Raw genomic sequence first — 20,485 nt, 5'->3', positions numbered from 1 at the left:
AAGCTTAAAAAAAATCAGATGTTTATGTACAAATAACTCAAACCTTACCCATGTAGCATGAATAACCAATAATTTACTCAAAGCTCCAGGAGTTGATGGACAGGGAGGCCTGACATGCTGCGGTTCATGGGGTCGCAAAGAGTTGGACACAACTGAGCGACTGAACTGAATTGAACACTCAAAAGATCAATACTCAAAAGATCTTCAACCTAACTTGCTCACCAGTGCTAACATCCTGCCTGTAATTTCTCTCCTTAAACTATTCCTTTCATTCAGAAACTGACACTGTCATATACTCAGTCTTAAACTAGTCCTTGTTAGGAATAATTACTAAGAAAAGGAACAGATGACTCTAAAGAATGACTTAAGGGTGTGGCAACATCAATTGTAGCAAGTATTCCAACCTTTTAAACTCTGGATTTATCATTACCATAATGAAACACAATCCCATACTGGGTAACATGCAACGAACAATGATATAACAATGCGACAAATCTTTGTGCAACCTTATTCCAATTCCAGATTTGTTATATGACTTATTTCCAAATCAGAAGAATATCTCTGCCCACAACATCAAATTGACAGCTTCCCAAGACAAGAGGAATACAAAGAAAGTCTCACTTAGATCTGGATCCCTCTACGGTGGTAATGGAATGATTAAGTTCACCCAAGAGTAAAACAAAACCTGTCACCCTGCAATCTGTATTTCTTGGGAGTCTTTCCTCTCAGGGCTTATTCATTAATAAACTCTTAGTGGGCACCTACTCTATGCCATGCACTAGGTCAGCATTAAGGATTAAAAAAAAAAAAAAAGGACAATTCAGCACATAAGTTAGTGAGGCACATCAAATAAAGATGAGAGTTTTCATTTCCAAATTAAGTAGTCTACACAAATACCTTGTCAGATAGAAAATATATTTAATTCAGAACATCAAGTGTGCTACCAAAAAAACATTCATTTTCAAAGGGAGCAAAATTACCTCTTAAGGGGGAGAAAAAAATCATAGATAAAATAGTTTATGCAGTTGGGGTGGGAAGGAGGTTCAAGAGGGAGGGCTACAACTGATTCAAGTTGTTGTATGGCAGAAACCAACATAATATTGTAAAGCAATTATCATCAATTAAAAATGGTTTATGGTCTTCCAAAGAGCCACAGTACATAAACAAATAACACAGAATATACGAGGTACTAAAATTTCATGAGGTGAGCATGAAAAAGGTCTACAAAGGATCCCTGGGGAAAAAGGTCTACAAAGGATCCCTGGGGAAAAGGGAGTGACAGTGATTTAAAAAGGCTGAAAAACACTGATTTAACCCTTAAGTTATCTTTCTCATCTTATTTCATATATAAGAAACAAATACACAAAACTGATATCCATGCTAACCAAGTCCACTGTCTCAAGACCATTCTTTCATAGAGTACAGACAAAAAGGTAGAATGTCTATACGTACAATGATAAGCATTACTAGGAGTGAATGAACAACTTCACTCTTCACACTTCACTTTATAACAATGAAAGGGGTTATAAAAATCAAATCAAATATTAATACATTAATTTAAGAACTGGTACCTGACAAAGATCTATCTATCCCCTTCACATAGCTCCTTTCTATGAAAACATATACCATTCCAATAGATAGTTAATGCAGCCTCTTTTTCCAATACAAGATCATTTAAAAAACTCACTGAAAAAATTTAACTGCTGACTTAAGGCAAATAACGATATGCTTGTACTCATCTCCCACTAGATATCCAGAGCCTAATGTTATGTCTGGTACATGAAATACTTTAAAGAAGTATTTCAATCACTATTTCCTTTGGTAATGAAATGAACTTTCCGTGACTGATTTAACTCAAAATATGGTGAAACTGTTTGAAAACTTACTTAGATAGTTACAGTTAAAATAATAAAGTTTCTATTAAACAAATTAAAAAATTTCCAGCATATCTCTGAAGAGCAGTTTAAAGTTTGTTTTTCTGTCATTCAATCTTACCTGCTATTGTCCAATTTTTTTCCCCATGAATATGTATTCAAAATAAAACATTTTTGCCAACTATAGGAAAATTACTGAACAATCCCTCAAATCAGAAAGGCTTCAACTTTCAATAAGAATCCTCAAATCTCAAAAAAACAACAAAACACAAAACAATAAAAAGTTTAAAAAGGATCATCAAATCTCATCTGTTCACTACCTTCCTGTGTGAAAGAACTTGGTCTAAAACAATGTGTTATCTCAACCAAATGTGTTTCACTTTTTGTTTCTCAATTATTGATGAGGTAATCCAACGAAAATGTTTTGTTATTTTGAAAATAATCTACCTCCATCAGAGAACCAACATTCTGCAAGATACCTCTACTGCATCCATTAAATATTCCATTTTATCCAAAGCAGGGAGTCAAAGAATATAAGTTAAGGCAATTTATATCTCTTCCAGGCATCTTAACCCAAGTCCTTGAGTTTAAGCTTTTCCCTCTGGTAATCTCCTATCAAGTCAGAGCTTACCTGCAAATTTTAAAATATTCCCAATAATATGAATCAGGAGAATGATGTGTGGTATAGTCAGTGTAACTTTAAGAGAGTCAAACCTGCTTTTTGTATGTACCAAAATTGGAAGTGTTTGTATTGGTTCCTAAAGTCAGGGTTGGTTTGTTACCAAAGAGCCCGCCACTGGTTGTACCAAATGAAGGAGCACTGGTTGTGCTGGTTCCAAACGTAGTAAGCTTGTTATTTCCAAACAGGGTCTAAAAAGAACACAACACAGGAAAATTTTAAGTAGTATGTAATATGTACTCTAAACAGTAAATAGATAATCAGGTATACTGGACTGGGTCTGTGGTAAGGGAGAGAAGATGTCATAATTTTTATGAAAAAGGTATGAAGAAGGATGAATAATGGCTCTCAGAAAAATATCTAATCTGAGCAAGATTAACAAACAGAACGCTCCTAGCCTGAGAAGTTAATGATAACACCTCACCAAACGTAGTATTTCAGTGAGACAAATAAAAAAGTAACAAGGCAATCAAATTATTTTTTACCTGGTAACAAAAATGTTATCATGTACTGAATATGCCAGCAGCAAGTTACAGTAAAAAATTTAAACAAGCTAAAACATGGATGAACCTTGAAAACATTATGCTAAGTAAAAGAAATCAGTCACCAAAGATGTGATTCCATTTACAGGAAATACACAGAATAGGTAAATACACACACAGCTGATCTGAACTGACTGGGACGAGAAGTGACTATTAATGGGGATGACATTTCTTTTTAGGGTGACAAATATGTTCTAAAATTGATTATGGTGATAGTTGCACAATCTGTGAATAAGCTAGAAACCAAAGAATTTTAAACTTCAAAAGGGTGAATTGTACGGCAAGTGGATTACACCCCAATAAAGTTGTTAAAAAAAATAAGAACTTTCCGAAGCATTTTTTAAAGATAATTTTCTCAATTTCTCACCTTAAATAAGATATAACAGATTTCAATCTCCATGAAAACCACCACATGATTTGGTGTTTTTGTTTTTTTTTTTTAAACTAGAGTCCAAAGCTTGTTGTAATGGACACATAATATAGACACCTAGTTTCTTTAAAAGGTATTTACTATTGTTTTTTAAGTCAAGTGTACTCCTAAATAGTAATGTCTTCCTTAAATGATGTAAAAAGAAAAAAAAATTGTTAAGCCTCCAGCAGCATGAAAACTTTAAGAATAAAATTTTAGTAACTTGATCAACACCAAAAATATATAATTAACAAATATGATACCAACTTATCACCCAAAACAGAAGGTAGAAACAGGATTTTTTTCTTTTTTTTTTTAGAAACAGGAATTTAAAATTATCTGATTTTAAGGGCAAAAGCCTCTCAACTTAGACTCCACAATTTAACCAATGGGAGTGGTTAGTTCAGAAAAAACAAAGAAGTTTCAATAAGAACCTAGTTTCTGAAAATAAACCAATTATAAAGTTACCTATTTTTGGGTACTAAATAGCTTTCGGTTATTATCAGTATCAAGTCATACAATATTACTCCCCCAAAATACTCGAAAGACAGATTTTGCTTTTCTTAAATTCAGCATTCTTTTTTTTTTTTGGTGGGTTTTTTTTTTTGTTTTTTGGCTGTGCCATGTGGCTTATGGGATTTTAGTTCTACAACAAGGGACTGCCTCCCCAGGAAGTGAAACCAAGTCTTAACCACTGGAGCACCAGGAAATTCCCAAAAGACAAATTTTTCTTAGAAATTCCTTTAGCAGCTTTATATACATCTTCAGATTACAGCGAACTGTAAAAACCTACCGAACCAACAGCACCAAATCCAGTACTGGTCTGCCCAAAGAGACTAGCTCCTGTTCCAAATGCTGTCCCAGTGCTGGTGTTTGTAGCTGTCCCAAAAAGACCTCCTGGCTGTGAGGCTTGAGTTACTCCAAATAGACCCTGAAAAAGGTGATCTAGATTACAAGATATCCTAAAATAGTCAGTTGTCTTTAGAATATTAATAATAGTTGCCATTTTTCCAAGTTTATATGACAGATATATAGAAGCCTCATTACTTAGCTCTACAAACAAGACCTGTTTCCTTACCATGGTGTTGGTGCTTGGCTGTCCTAGTGTGCTGGTATTACCAAAGGAAAAACCAGTGGTCTGGGTGGTTGTGGGCTGGGCAAATGGTTTGCTGAAGAGACTGGTAGTTTGATTCTGCTGGCCAAAGAGACCACCAGGATTTGTTCCAAATCCAGTTGTACCTTTCAAGAAAAAATAAATGGGAAGGTTGGGGGGCTGGGCAGAATGCCAAGCCTCACAGTATCTAGTTTCTGCAATAGTTTGCTATTGATTACATACCTAAATTACCCTAAATTCATTTACTACTCAAACTGGATAACCACTTCATTTTTCATCCTCCTTCACCTAATTCCAGATTTGGTTCAGACTAATTCCTACAATAATACTCTGATCTTAAGAACCCAGTCTGGGCTAAGTAATCTTCCTTTGTGAGCTGACAGCTTTTTGTCTCTTTTACAAAGATAACACACTTATCTTTGGGTACTTTAACCTTGTTGGAGTAAGTTTTTCTTCAAAACAGGGGCTGTCTCTTTATAGCAATGTATCCAACATAGGATACAACACAATAGTAGCATTTAATGAATATGTGGCTAATTTAAATCAAAGAACACCAAAACTGAAAAGAATACAAATGCCACTTAAATATGTATTCATTTGTATATGTATCTCTATAGAAGAATATCTGCTTGTTTTTAAACAGAAGCAAACTGGTGACTAGAGGTAAAAAAAGGATGTTTGGTGATGTATTTTTTGAATTTTATATCATATATATGTATTACTTTCACAAAAGTAATACTTTTATAAAGTAATTTAGTAACGATCCTAGACTTCCCTCTTTCATATCCCACATCAAATCAATCCATAAATAAATCTCCTCAGCTCTACATTCAAACTTGTTTCAGAATCTGGCATTTTTACCAATCACCACAGCACCCTTCTCTTCAAGTCACCATCACCTTTCATGTGGATAGGGCAACAGCTTTTCTAACTGACTTGTTTCCACCCTTGCCCCCATTCAACATGCTTAATACAGCAGTTTCAGAATGATCCTTTATTCATAATCTTGTGCTTTACCTGAACCCTCTAATGGCTTCCAGACTCAATAATTCAAATCTTGACAATGGCCTACAAAGCCCTATGAAGTTCCTTACATCCTCCAGTACCTCCCCTTGTTCTCTCCTATTTGGCAAAATGATTTTTAGACTTCTAGTTTCCTCTGGCTGGAATTCCCCCAGAACTCTGTATAGCTTTATCTTTCATCTTCTTCAGACAGGTCACTGATCAAACTTCACCTATCAGTGAAGCCCGTCTTAACCATATACACTTAATACTATTATTTCTCCCCACCCATACAGACATATCAGATATTTCCTATTCTTCAGGACCCCTGAATCATTTTTCTCCATAGCACTTAGACACAAAAATGACAATTATGTATTACTTTTAGTGGTTCATCTCTCCTCAAAAGGGCCCAATATGATGTCAAGTGCTTACTAGTTCCAAAGGCTGTTTTGTTCTGACCATATGCAAAGCCTGAATTCGTTGTGGAAGAGCTGAACAGTCCTGTTGCACTGGAGGTGGCTGGAGAAGACCCAAACAAGCCAGTCGTGGTACCTGCTCCCACCTGATTCTGTGGGCCTTTCCGGTTGGCCTGATAATCCTCTAAACGAAGCTCCTAGAGTAAGGGAAAACATTTTCCAAATCTATTCACAGTCAAAAAAATTATTTAGGAGACTAAAGATTCGAATTTAGTATTCAGTTTCTATGTTCAAATAGGAACCATGATTTAAAAAACAGAAAACTATGGAATAGTTAACTTATTATAATTATAGAAAAATATTTTCAGTAGCATATAATGGACATTAAAATCCACACCATAATTACCATGAAAACTACAGGCCAAACAACCACATCTTAATTTAAACTTTCTTTTATAGACAATAATACTTTCATTTAGACAATAATCCTATCTACTTACAGCCCAAATGTGAAGATTAGCTGATTAAAAGATGGAGGATACTGAGAAATTCAGAAAACTTAGGAAAAGTAGCAACAAAGTTTAAGAGTTCTGTCTCACAAGTAAGTGTGTTTCTGTATACTCCAAAGAAGCAAGCACAATTTGGGATGCAGAAGACAATCAGAGATGACAGTTAAAATGTACAACAAACAATTACACAGCCATAATGAACAGCCTCATGCAAAATGGATAAACTTCACAATCTTGACAGACACACTTAAGAGCACACAAGATTTATATAAAGTTCAAAAATGGGCAAAACATGGGCAGTCAGGATAGTGGTAACCTCTGGGAGGGGAGGACTGTGACTTCTGGCAGGGCCAAAGGGGACATTAGGGATGCTGGTAATGATTTGTGTCTTGATTTGGAGCCTGATTACATGGAAGTATTCACTCAGTAAAACGTACTATGCTAAAGAATGCTATCAATCAGAGTAGACTATTAGTAAACTATACTGGTACATACAAGCTGAATATCATCCTTGTCTAAAATAACCGATAAATAATATATTAATTAAAAAAAAACTGGTTGATGTTAGTTTTTTACATAAATCCTAAAACATAATCAGAAACATTTAAAAAAGCTGCTCCCTAATAGAATCAAAAGGTTAGGGTGATACTCTGTAATGCATTTTACTGACCTCTAGTGACTTGCTTTCATATTCTTTCATAGCAGTAATACACTGGTGCTTGGTACTGATGTTAGTGCTAACTCCAGCTTTAACCATAGTATCAGTACCAGTTGGAGGCTGCAAAGGAAGATAAAAGTAAATCTGTAAGTCTAAAGCAAATGTTTAAGTTCAAGCTTTATAACCCTACTCTCCCAGACACAATTCTTCAACTATTGAACTCTATAACCAGTCCCCTACGTCTTTTACTGAACAAGACAGTTTTAACAGCACTTGATTAAATACTCTGCATTTCTAATCTCACCTTTTATTAAAGTTATTGCATAAGTCAATCTCAGTAACTGCTATCCAAAATTCAGAGAAAAAAAAACAACAAAAAAACCCCCAGAGATTAATCCCATAACCAAGCCATCCACTTATCTACTAAAATATACTTAATAATATATGCGTATGGAAAGCTTTATCCAATTTACCCAATATATACGTTTAACCTCTATTTCTGAGTTCTAAGTCCTATTCTGCTCTGAAGTGTCTGCTTTATGACTATCGTTGGATTTAAGAAATATGGAAGCCTGGTTTTTCCTCCTATAAGCTTATGAGGCAAAGGTACTAGTAACTAAAGATTCCTACTTATAATGACATTTTCTCAATTACTGTACTTTCCAAGAGACAACAGACAATATTTTTCACTATCATTTACATTTAACTTTAAATTCAAGACTCTAACTTCGGCAATATGAATTCACTACTTTGCCTAAGAAATTCTTTATTTTCTGGAGTAAATTTTAACAAATTTTTCCAATCCCTATTTTTGCCAGAGATTTCCATTAGGCTAACTGCAGTGCCAGCCTATCCTAAGTATCTCCCAAGCAATCACATCAAGTGGTATCTTACATCAAGTGGTAGTCCATAGATTTTCATAAACAAAATCTTTCATTCTCTCTATCCAAATTCTCTCAAAAAAGCTGAAGAAAACACTAAACTCTATTGCCTCAATCTGCCATTTCAGCAACAAAAATTTTATTTCTAATTGGCACATAGAATACTGAGATATACCATATAGCTCCTTAAAGAGTCCTTACTTTCAGTGATTTTTACAGTTTGCCCCATCATTCTTTATTTCTATAAAGAATTTTTGACCATTCAAAGGTCAATTATGAACTCTGTAAATACAAGCTGAACCTTGTACTAGTTTTTTCCCTTTTTGGCCATGGCATGATTTGCAGAATCTCAGTTCCCTGACCAGGGACTGAACCCAGGCCATGATAGTGAAAACCTGGAATCCTAACCACTAAGCCATCAGGGAACTCCTGATACTAGCTACTTTAATCAACCTTATAAATACAAATTTAACTAGTTTGATTATAATTCAAATATAAACTATAATCTAGATTTATGTTTCATGACTTTCCCTGTCTTGTTATTTAGTTGTTAAGTCATACCGGACTCTTTTGGGACCCCACAGACGGTAGCCCGCCAGGCTCCTCTGTCCATGGGATTTACAACTATTACCAGATACTGTTCTTAACACATTTCAGGAAGAGTGAGACTAACCTATGCTTAACTGGAAAGAGAGGAAATTTTATAATTCATCCTGCAAAAAAATATACAGGAGACAAAAATACTCCACAAAGACTGGAAAATACTTACGTTAAACTTAATAGTAGTCCCAGTAGGAGCAGCTGTAAAACTACTTGGCCCAAAGAGAGAGCCAGATGTGCTACCAAAAGGATTAGAGGTGGTGTTTGTAGTTCCAAAAAGTCCCCCACTGCTGGTACTTGTTCCAAAATCTATAAATTAGAAAGAAAAATGGGACGGTAACAGTAAAGAATTTAAGAATCTGTAAGCTATCTTGGAATTGGGCTGTGGCATTAGAGCAGCATTACTTTCAAATCTCTCAAGCAAGTACTTTCAAATGGATATTGTGCGCGCACGTACACACACACACAGAGTTAAGTTCTAGGCTCAAAACTCGGAAGTAAAACAATATCTGAATCTTTTAGTCAGCTAAGTGTCCATAAAGTCCTTCTTGGGCATACTCACACAACAAACTGAAAGAAACAGTATTCTGTTTTATCAAATATTTTATCTCATTTCTCTTGGTAAGACCATATGCTGAATGAACTTGTCTTCCTGACAATGTCTTATCACAACATTGAAACATACAAATGGTCCAATTAGGGTAATCAAACATATGTTAATACAAAATTTCACCCAGAAAAATAATTTAGAAAAATCAGTAGGCATGTTGATCATTTACAGAAGTAAATCTACTTTTCCCTAAAGCTGAGTTTTAAATAATTATGTAACAGAGAATGTAACTGCTATCTAAGGAATATATTTCTCTAAATATAAAATATGACTTCTTTGTACCAGAAATAGCAGTAAGCAATACAAAGTTATCTGCCAATACAATAAATCCTAACACCAAGTTAAGAGGAATGTTGATTTCTCACAAGCAGTCAACTATTTCTTTTCTAAAAACATGTCCTAAAACACAGTTTAAAGTAAACAGCCACATCTCTTTTGAATGAGTATTTTAGAACGCATTTTATACCATCATGGTTAAATATTTCAACATTCCCTCAAACAACTTTCCCTTTATAAAATAATGATAGCTGATTAACTTACTCATTCTGCCATACTAGTGGCAGAATGGCATCAACTCACAGGGCACACCTGTGCAACTAGCAACGTTTTTGCCTCAAAGAATTGTGTGAAGTATCCCTGGGACGCATTTAGACTTAAAGAGAAAGAAGCCACCAATTAAACAAATTGGCCATGGCTAAGGAATGGAGACATAACTATGTCACACCCAGTACTTATCATTTCTGCATTAGTCTCTTCAAACCAGAAGTGAAACAAAGGAAGAAGGTGTCCCTGATATGTATTATGGTTGACTACACACATTTTCCTTGAAATTCTTCCTTCTTGATACCTATGAAGTACTCTGACCTGGCCTTTCATCTTATTCTCTGGCCATTCTGTATCAGGTGCCTCTTCCTCTGCATATTCCTTAAACACTAGTCCTCCTCAGACTTCCATTCAGAGAGAGATGTACATAACCCCTTCCCTTCCAGCCTATTAAACTTTTCAATACATTTTGAAGTTTTCCTCTCCATGTTCTTGCTGTCTGGTGAGAAAAGGGGGGTGGATGAACACAGGGAAAAGGGGAAGACAGAACACATTCAATAAGAAAATCAAACTGTTAGAGGCAGAAGTCCAAAGATTTACTACTTACTCCCAAAGCCCGTTGGCTTATTTTGTGCAAAGGCATTGTTTTGGGATGAGAAGAGGCTGGTTCCTGTGCTTGCAGTTCCAAATAAGCTATTTGATGTTCCTGTTGATGTGCCAAACCCAAAGCCAGTGCTTGTGGAGGTAGCTGGCTGGCTAAATGAATTGGTACCAAATAAGCCTCCTGGAGAGAGGGGGGGGGGGGGGAGAGTTACACAGATTGGAGTCACTAAATGAAATCCTATACCAGCTATGAATAAACCAATTGTATTCCAAATAAAATCCTTACCTGGTTTGGTCTGTGAATTTCCAAACAGGCCTCCAGTATTGTTGCTAGAACCAAATGCAGATGTTCCAAATGCCCCTCCACTGGTAGTGCCAAATCCAGTATCTGATGAAGCAAATTCCAGAATCAAAATAAAATCTAAACCAGGTCAATGTTTAAAAAAGTATTTCCTGGTCTGAAAATTAGTAACAAAGTATAACTTTCTGATAAAATAGCCAATTAATAACAGTAAGTACATTCTACTAAGGATCAGAAAACCAAGAAAACTCAGAATGTATTTCTATGTTTTAGAAAATTTTAACAAGATTTTATCCTGGTTATTTTTCAAGTTATTATAAAGATCAAAGTATAAATTAATTCCTACCTAAAACTATTGGAGTGGATTTGTTCTTAAAACAGCTTAAGATTTCTCTCCCTCATTTGTTATTTTTTAAAACTTACTCTGCCCAAATGTTGAAGTTGTGCCAAAGCCACCAGTGCCACCCCCAAAGGGCGTTCCAAATGACTTATTAAACATCTTCAAAATCTTCAGAAAGCTGGAAAGAAGAAAAAATTATCACTTTTTAAAGACCATAAAATGCAGTGGAATTTTTTTCAGAAAATGTATTATTCTACAAATTTAATTAGGCCCATTCAAACTGTAACACAATGTTCACGCTTGTTCAATATCCTAAAATTCTATATGATAAAACAGACTTTGTAAAACTGAGCTAAATTCAATCAGTACCATAATGTGAAAGTAAACCTTGTATCACACCCACAACCATCCCTTTAAAACAATGTTTTTTGACCTTTTTAAAAATTAAGCCCCCCTTTAATAAAGACATCAGGTCTACTGTGCCCTATTTTGGTATGCCCCATGTAGGAAGTTAGGCAGAATACTCCTTAAAAATTACAATGACATTCTGTTATCCCAAACAGAGAAGCTAAATTTTTTGTCAGGCTTTGTTTTCAATAGTTTGCACTGTAAAAAGTTTTTCCCTGTATTTTTTGGTATATAAATGCTGTAGTATTGTTCTTCAAACTATGTACACCCCCTCCTCCCATCTCTAAACCTGAGATTCTGGTATCCTGACATTCTTTTTGAGATTACTTCTTAACACTATTCTCTATGGTCCCCTGCTTACCTATCTTCTCCTACTTTTGGGAATATTATAGAAAACTTTTGGTCAAAACCTCCATTTCACATAAATGAGCCCCCTAAAATATCCAAACTATGTACATAGTCACTTAATGCATTGGCCAAAGTCAAAGTTTTTTTCCCCCTAGATTTGAATGAAAACAAGGTAAAGGTATAGTTTTACAAAAAAGTAAACACTTCCTGCCCCGTCCTGGTCAACAAATTTTCCTTAAATTTAAAATATCTGCTACCACTTACCTGCCAGCAGACAAGAAAATAAGGAGTAAAAGTCAAAGTGAAAGTCACTCAGCCGTGTTCCACTCTGTGAGACCCCATGGACAGTTCATGGAATTCTCCAGGCCAGAATACCAGAGTGGGAAGCCTTTCCCTTCACCAGGGGAACTTCCCAACCCAGGGATCAAACCCAGGTCTCCCACATTGCAGGCTGATTCTTTACCAGCTAAGCCACAAGGGAAGCCTTAAGTAAACTACTTTTAATATTAAAACTCAGAAAATAGACAATCATGCTTGTTTAGATTGTGATAGGTACTATGGCCTTTCTATTATTTACACATAACGAAGCACTTTTTTTCTCCTAGTAAAATCATATGCTTCATTCATATAATAGAATTAAATGTAACATGCTGGGGTGTGCCCACAATGTTCCAGAGTCCCATTAGCACTAACACCCGCAACACTGCGTGCAACACTGGAAAAGACGAAATAAATACAGAAAGCAATGTTCTGCCCCCCTCCATATTTCCCTAGAAAAAAATTTCCAACACTTAGCTCTTTATTCGAACATCCAGGAATTTAATAACTTCTTCAGTTAAACAGAGCTCACTGAAACCAGTAGTTCAAGAGGGCCACATCAGAATTAGATGCAAGTTTTTCTAACTACACCCCCCTATACCCCATTCCAGAAGTCAGAAACCAAAATGTCCAGGATTAGGATGGAGGCATTTGTATTTTGAAAGCCTCCTCAAATGATTCTAATGCATTTCCTTGGAACTGGGGGCTGTATTTCAGGCATTCCATCATTTCTGAGTCAGCAGTAAGATGTAGTTGAATTTTCCTGCCTTTTCAATCTACCAGGTGTCACAAAGTGATGAACTGGATCTTTACCGTTATCAACTGGTGACTCCCCTTTCAGGGGAAATAATTCTTGGAAGTACTAAACAGTTCATTCAGAACTGACAGTTGTGCTGGGGTCAGATGTCTGGACCAACTTATTTTGATTGTTCTCTCTCTTATACTGCAGTCTTGGGTCACAGGCCCTACAGATAGAGGAAATTCACTTTCCTTTATCTGCTGACTAAAATTTTTCATCCATCACCAACAAGGCAAAAACTGAGTTGTAATACCATTATCATGCTAAATCTTCCATTCATTTTCTTATTCAACCCTATAAACAGCAATCTATTCGTGTAAGTCTGACATCCTCCACAGAGTAGACATGTCAGGACTCAAATCCTCATATAGAAGATTTCTGTCAGTTCGGCACTAGTGCCTCTGTGGCACTAGGTTCTCCAGACCAAATCCACAACTTCTAATGATCAAAATTTGATTTCTAATAGTCTTATCCTAACATACAAACCTAGCATCACACATATACTCCACAAAGGAATTTTAAGGAGTAATAAAATATCCTGAGAAATATCTCACAGTTTATAATCTCTTATAGGTTATCTCAACAACCCTAAAAGGGGGGGTTATGCCTCACCACCTGTATTTTACAAATGAGGGAACAGGATCAGGTATTCAACAAGTTTCCCCAAGGTCAAAAAAGGGATAAGCAGTAGCACTCCAGTTTAACCTCCGACTTCCCATGGACACCCTCAATCCTAGGATGGAAGATACTAAGCAACAAGCAAGAACATGTGCAGTATATTAAGAAAATTCATCTGTTCCAGACTCAAGAAAAAGGCCAACACAGTTTAGACTCTTGGAAAAAAAAGCTTCTCACTCAAGCTCAGCCTGTCTTTATGGTTCTGGCAAGGATGAGCTTGGCTTACTCTCAAGTCTGATCATACTGGGATTCTAAGTGTTTTTTAAAAAATTATCCCCATGGAAGCAAACCAAGATTTTACAAACAGCTTCATTATTTTTATCATGATTGCTAGAAATTAAAGAATAGCTAATATATTAAACCCTTTGCACTTCAAATAAACCAATTTCCTGACTCTGCTATGAAATGTCAGTGACTCAATAAAAAATGCCCCCTCACCCCCCGAACCCTTGCTCCTACCAAATAACCTCCTAATTCATTCTTCAAAACCTAGCTGAGGGACTTTCCTGGTGGCCCAGTGGCTAAGACACTGTGCTCCCAATGCAGGGAGTCTAGGTCTGATCCCTGGTCAGGGATCTAGATCCCACATGCTGCCCTCGCACCACAACTAGAGAAGCCTGCACGCCACAATGAAGACCCATTGCAGCCTAGATAAATAAATAAAATAAAAATGTTAAAAAACAACAACAACAACAACAACACCTAGCTCAAATGTCATCTCTTCTATAAGCTCTTCCTAACTCCTGTTAGTCACTCCTTTGGGATTCCTTAGTACAGAGTATGATTTATTTACACATATCTATCTTGACTCTCTCTACCATTAACCCTATGATAGCACCAACTACACAGATCTCCCTTGAGGACTGAAGGATTTGTTGTCCCAGCTGCTGAGACGTACTACCAAAAGACAGCTTTCAGCTGTCAGTCCTCTTCAGAACTGCCTCTAATGCAAAAAGTTGCCTCACCAAGGGTCAGATCCTCTTCAGAGGACCTTTGTCAGCAAAGTGATATCTCTGCTCTTTAACACGCTCTCAAGGTCTGTCATAGCTCTTCAGGGGACAGACCATATCTAAAAGCCAGACATCTTTGTTCCAGCTTAGGATAAGTCTGAAGGGTGATTTCAGCTTCATAGCCTGCATGGATTGCCTGAGGCCTTCATTAAGATACTATCACAACTCAGTTTCTCCCTCAGCCCATTCTACTTCCTTCTCTTCTTTCCCATAAGCGGTGATCCCAAGTGCGCTCTCCAATAAAACTCATGCAGGATTATCTCCAATTCAGAGTCTGCTTCCCAAAGACGCCAACCTCTCAACCTCCCCCAACACAACCTGCAACACACAATGAACTCCAGGATAGGAACAGTACCGTTTGTTTACTACCCCAGAACCCAACAAGCAGTCTGAAACAGTTGTACTCATTTTCTAAATTAATGGCAATCACCACAAATGTGCTTTTAAAACTCAGTCTGAATGACCAAGTTACTTTAGAAGTAATTTCTAACTTAAAAATAAAATTATGCTAGATTAATTCTCACAACAAAACAAAGCTGTGAAAGGAAAGATTTTTGGCAGAATTTTTCATCTAATGAGGTTGCTAAAAGGAAGAGATCACAAAATGGCTGGACACAACCAGCAGACACTTCTTTGGCCTGTGTGTGTGTGTATATATATATATACATATATATAAGTATGTGTGTGTGTGTATAGTATAGTATACACACACATATGTATTTTAAAATGTTTATGTATATGTATATATTATCTTGAACTAGCTGATAATGTTTAAAGTAGGGATATATTATCACCATCATGTGGCAGTGGATGAGAGGGGAGTTTGGGAGAGAATGGATACCTGTGTATGTATGGCTGTTCACCCTTTGTCCTTCACCTGAAACTATTACAACAGTGTTAACCAGCTATACCCAATACACAATGTTTTTGGTGTTAAAAAAAATTAAAATTAAAATATTGCAAAAACAAGAATGGGTTATCTGTGTACCTCTCATATCAGTTTCCCTCATATGATAAACACATAATAAATGTACTTGTCAGTTTATTATGTAATGATGTCATCAACCTTAAATTACTCAACTAAAGTAGTGAATCAGGGCACTCAGCTAAAAATAAGGCATCATCAAAACATTCGAACAAAGTTACCCTAAAAGAATTATTTCAAGTAAAAGATGTTCAACAAAAGAAAGGAAGTTGCAAAAAGATACAACTGGCAGATTCTTTATGTAAAATAGAAAAGATAACACAGTTATTTATGGATACATATATACATAGTAAAAGTAAAAGAAAAAGACTAGTAAAACACATGAAGGTGGTTACCTCTGGAGAGAGGAAGGGGAATAAGACATGGGGCAGAGAATTCAGAGGATCCAAACTTCTCGGTAATGTCTACTTCCTCTATTATCAATAACAAATGATCTAGAGGATGCAGATATTTACATTAACTCTATTTCCATTTAAAAAATCTATTCAAAAAAGAAAAAGAAGTAATCCAAGTGAGTGAAAGGTGTGGAACTTCTAAATTCATTCACATTTAAAGGCAAAGCACACATTCAAATCTTTATCCTTTCAAATATATTAACCTGAGCCAAACTGAAATCCTTCTAGAATAAATACTAGCTAAAGTTTGACTTCTTACTGTGTCCCAAGCACTGTTCTGTTTTTTTTTTTTAATGAATTATCTCTTATAAACATCCCCCAAAGTCCAATGAAATAGGTGTTTTTATCCCTATTTTACAAATGGTGAAACTGAGACAGAAATAACTTGCATTACCCCAAATCACAAAGCTATTATTAACTCCAGAAGCTATGCTCTGAGAGTCTATACAGTCTAGACTGCCTTAAGAAAGAACACTGACAACTAAGGGGAATTGACTTTGCGTTCATTACAAATAGGGAACCTATGAGACCAAAACTTGGCAGTATTGATCCAGCACCATTAGAAGAAAGAGACACTTCTCTGGCAAATATGGGAGATCTAGTCACCAGGAAGGTAATCTCTCTTGTGGATCAACAATTTATAAGATATTGCCATGATCTCAATGAACTTTCCTACAAAGATGAACCACTTCCTTTAAGGATGAACTGACTTATTTTCATTGCAATTTTTCTCTCTTTGGTATATAAGACATATTTACAAAGAATAAATAAAAATGCAATAGTACTATATGGAAAGAAGCAATGTCCTTAAATTTACTCTGTTCTCTATGTTCAATCTTCTAAGTAATAATTCAGACTGTCAGATACAAGAGGTAGCCTTAATAACAGATAACAGTAGTCCAGTATTCCCCACTGTCCCAACTAAAGCTCAATTAACTGATGTCCAATTTTTGTGAGCTTTGTGAACTCTGGGTTCGACAACAAAACTCAGTTATCTTCCAGAAAAATGATGGACAGACCCTGAAACATGGTAACACCCAGTCAACTGCCAACTTTAAGTGCTATCTGAATGACTAAGCAAGTTTGCTGCTCTCTGACAACAGAAAATTACACAAATGGGAAGTAATTTTTTTCTTTCCGCTTCACTGAGTTCCTTTGTATCCAACTCAGTAAAGAGCAAAAACACTATTTGTTAGATGAATGGACTAGTACAGTACTTTAGTTTACAAAGTACTTTTTCATACAGTCTCTCATCTTCACAGAAGTACTAAAAAAGACAGAAATTATCATCCACAGAAAACTGAATTGAATGACTGCTAATTTTTGCCTTGGGTGGGAGAGGAGGGATGGGAGTTGGTAAGAGCTTCAGGTAAAACAGATTGGCTTATTCTTAATCACCTAATAACATATCCCAGCAAAACCACTCACTATTCTCTTGTTTTAGTCTCCTTGTAACTGATCCCCAGATCAAGCCATACCCTTTGCTGCTGTTGTTTTTAGTCACTCAGTCGTGTTGGACTCTTCTGTGACCCCATGGACTGTAGCCCATCAGGCTCCTCTGTCCAGGGGATTTCCCAGGCAAGAATACTGGCGTGGCTTGCCATTTCCTTCTCCATACCTTTTGTTATAACATTTTCTAACAACTATGTCCCCTTCTCTTTCTAAAAATTGCTACTCAAGCCTCACCTGCCTCAACATGACAGTCCCAGATTACACCCTTCAGACTCCTATCAGTATAAAAATACTTCCCCTTCCCCTTCCCAACCCTGATTACATAAACTAATGCCTCCCAGCTGTTTTTAGTTATGCAATATATTTGCTGTCATACCTGCTGCTTGAGTATGTAAGCTGTTTGCTGCCCTAGTCAAAAGTATTGTGATTTCCCTCAATTTCTCCCATTAGTGTGCAAAACTAATTTAAAATAATCCAGAGTACCTAATAAAGCTCCTTCTTCATAGTGCTGAGTAGCATTTTTCATCCCCTTAACAACTCATTTTACAAACTGAAGTAGTGAAGAGTACATTAGTCTTAGAGACAAATCTGTATTTAAAACTCTCTGCCATTTAGTATGCTTGCAATTAATTCTCTGTGAATCTAAAATTAAGTCAAAATAAAAAGGTAAAGAAGGAATAAAAAACTGCTGCTACTTGCTACTCTGTAATTGTAGTTACGATATTCAACCTCAGATCTCAATTTCTATACCTGAATGGTAGGGCTTATACAGCCTACGCCAAAGGATTATTAGAACAAAGATGCCTCAAACTAGAGCTCCTCAAGAGCAGATTTCAGTCTAGTTTTACAATATTTTAAATTATAAAATCAATCACTCAAACTTTGATTGATCAGTGCCAAGCCAGAACTCCATACATAATATGACTTATTTCCCAATACTGTTGGTGTCACCTACTGACCATTTAAAACAACTGTGAAGCACCACAGCAAAAATTAAAACAATTACCTCCCCAAACAATATACTGAGGGCACTCCGATTATTCATTCACTTCTGCTCATCTCACATTTGCAGCCTCATTTCTAACTACTCACGTTAATATATAAATTTTATGTATTTATTTACGTTTGGCCATGCTGGGTCTTTGTTGCTGCCCAAGAGTTCTCTCTAGCTGCAGTGTACAGGGGCTACTCTTCTCATTGCAGTGGTTTCTCTTGTTGCAGAGCTGCAGAGCATGGGCTCTACAGTATATGGGCTCAGCGGCTGTGGCTAAGGGCTTAGCTGCTACAAAGCATGTGGAATCTTCCTGAACCAAGGATCGAATCTAGTGTCCCCTGCACTGGCAGGTGGATTCTTAACCACTGGATCACCAGGGAAATCATCACGTCTTTTTAATTTACAAAATCATTTGCCTATTTCTTAAGCTTATTCCATCTAGCAAGAAGGTTATGTGTGCAGATACTAGTAATCTTTGTGTAAAAGAAGTACATGGAAGTAGTCTAAACAAAGGTGTGAAGTGATGAGTGATTCTGATACACACTCATGAAGGATGAATTGTTTTCTTCCTGAACAGGCTAATTCAGGCAATTATATTCCCCTTGATGAGAAGTGCCTTTCATAAAACAGAGAGCACAAAAGCTGTTCTGGTGAAGTAAAGAGGGATGGGGACACAACAGAACCTCATCAGTGAACACTTTCAAAGAAACTTATGGCTGTATGAACCAAGTGTGAAAAATCACTGTCTTAGATTAGTGGTTCTCAAGGCTCCTAGAAGTCCCCAAAACCTTCTTCAGGGGGCCCATGAAGTAAAAGCTATTTTTATAATAATCCTAAGACATTATTTGTCTTTTTGAAAAAACTGTGCTGGGATGTCCGTAGTGGTCCAGTGGTTAAGACTCTGTGCTGATAATGCAGGGGGTGCACATTTGATCCCTGGACAGGGAACTAAAATCCCACATGCCCCACAGCCAAAAGATTAAAAAATATATATATTAAAAAACAAAAACTGTACTGACCTCTGCATCTAATGGTATATAAAACTGCTAGAACTGAACATAAAACACTGGCCCCAAACTGTAGAGTCACTGGATTCTTCACTGCCACTCACTTACAGCACATAAAACATAAAAACCTATGTTCGCTTGAATGTCCTTGCTGCTAAGTCGCTGCAGTCGTGTCCGACTCTGTGTGATCCCATAGACGGCAGCCCACCAGGCTCCCCCTTCCCTGGGATTCTCGAGGCAAGAACATTGGAGTGGGTTGCCATTTCCTTCTCCTGAATGTCCTTGATAGAGCAGTAAATTATTGACTGTATTAACTCAACATTTCAGGCCACATCTTTTCAATAATGTGTGCAATTATTCTGGGGGATGAAGTGGGAAATACTCAAAAGCACTTCTACATGTTGAACTATAAGGGCTGCCCCAATGAAAAACAGTTGGGTGATTACTTGTGAATACAAAGTGGAACCAACAGATTTTTCTTCATGGAACAACATTTTCATTTCAAAGAATAAATGACAAACTATGTTTACTTAAGATTTGAAGCAAAAACTGGAATCTTGAAAACCTGTGTACACCACTACGAGCTTGTTAGCTTCCCAATTTTTAAAAGACTTATCTGATGAAATGTGTGGCAATATGAACAACCGTAAATCTGTCAACATTTGGAATAGCTCCATGACTCAGTGAATCGATGATTCCCTTGTTGTCGTTTAGTCCCTCAGTCATGTCTGACTCTTTTGCAATTCCATGGACTGTAGCCTGCTAGTCTCCTGTCCCTGAGATTTTCCAGGTAAGGATACTGGAGTGGGTTGCCATTTCCTTCTCCAGGGGACATTGCTGACCCAGGGATTGAAACCGCATCTCCTGCATTGGCAGGCAGAATCTTTACCACTGAGCCACCTGGGAAGCCCAGTGATTCCTAATTCCATCATTCCAATATATGATGTCATAATATCATGCTCGGGTAAACACCCATTCGAAGTGCAAGACAGACCAATGAATTTTAA

At 36.6% G+C, this 20,485-nt stretch overlaps 1 protein-coding gene across 3 annotated transcripts in view; it reads right to left on the bottom strand.

Moving 5' to 3' along the window:
- The window catches only part of NUP98 (nucleoporin 98 and 96 precursor), an 86,930-nt gene that overhangs the window by 62,475 nt on the left and 3,970 nt on the right, over positions 1-20,485 (bottom strand). Inside the window, exons 2-10 of one of the 3 annotated variants that reach the window (XM_061380665.1) lie at positions 11,168-11,262; positions 10,730-10,831; positions 10,448-10,624; positions 8,857-8,996; positions 7,219-7,326; positions 6,056-6,236; positions 4,583-4,743; positions 4,298-4,435; positions 2,606-2,744 (exon numbers count right to left, since the gene is read on the bottom strand). In XM_061380665.1, coding sequence (XP_061236649.1) covers positions 2,606-2,744; positions 4,298-4,435; positions 4,583-4,743; positions 6,056-6,236; positions 7,219-7,326; positions 8,857-8,996; positions 10,448-10,624; positions 10,730-10,831; positions 11,168-11,243 — 1,222 coding nt within the window. In that variant the 5' untranslated portion in view covers positions 11,244-11,262. The remainder of the gene's footprint in view (positions 1-2,605; positions 2,745-4,297; positions 4,436-4,582; positions 4,744-6,055; positions 6,237-7,218; positions 7,327-8,856; positions 8,997-10,447; positions 10,625-10,729; positions 10,832-11,167; positions 11,263-20,485) is intronic. The other 2 variants (XM_061380667.1, XM_061380666.1) reach the window with 2 other exon arrangements.

Source organism: Bos javanicus, chromosome 15 (genome assembly GCF_032452875.1).
Source record: "Bos javanicus breed banteng chromosome 15, ARS-OSU_banteng_1.0, whole genome shotgun sequence".
Classification (NCBI taxonomy): domain Eukaryota; kingdom Metazoa; phylum Chordata; class Mammalia; order Artiodactyla; family Bovidae; genus Bos; species Bos javanicus.
This window is presented reverse-complemented; position numbering and strand designations above follow the sequence as displayed.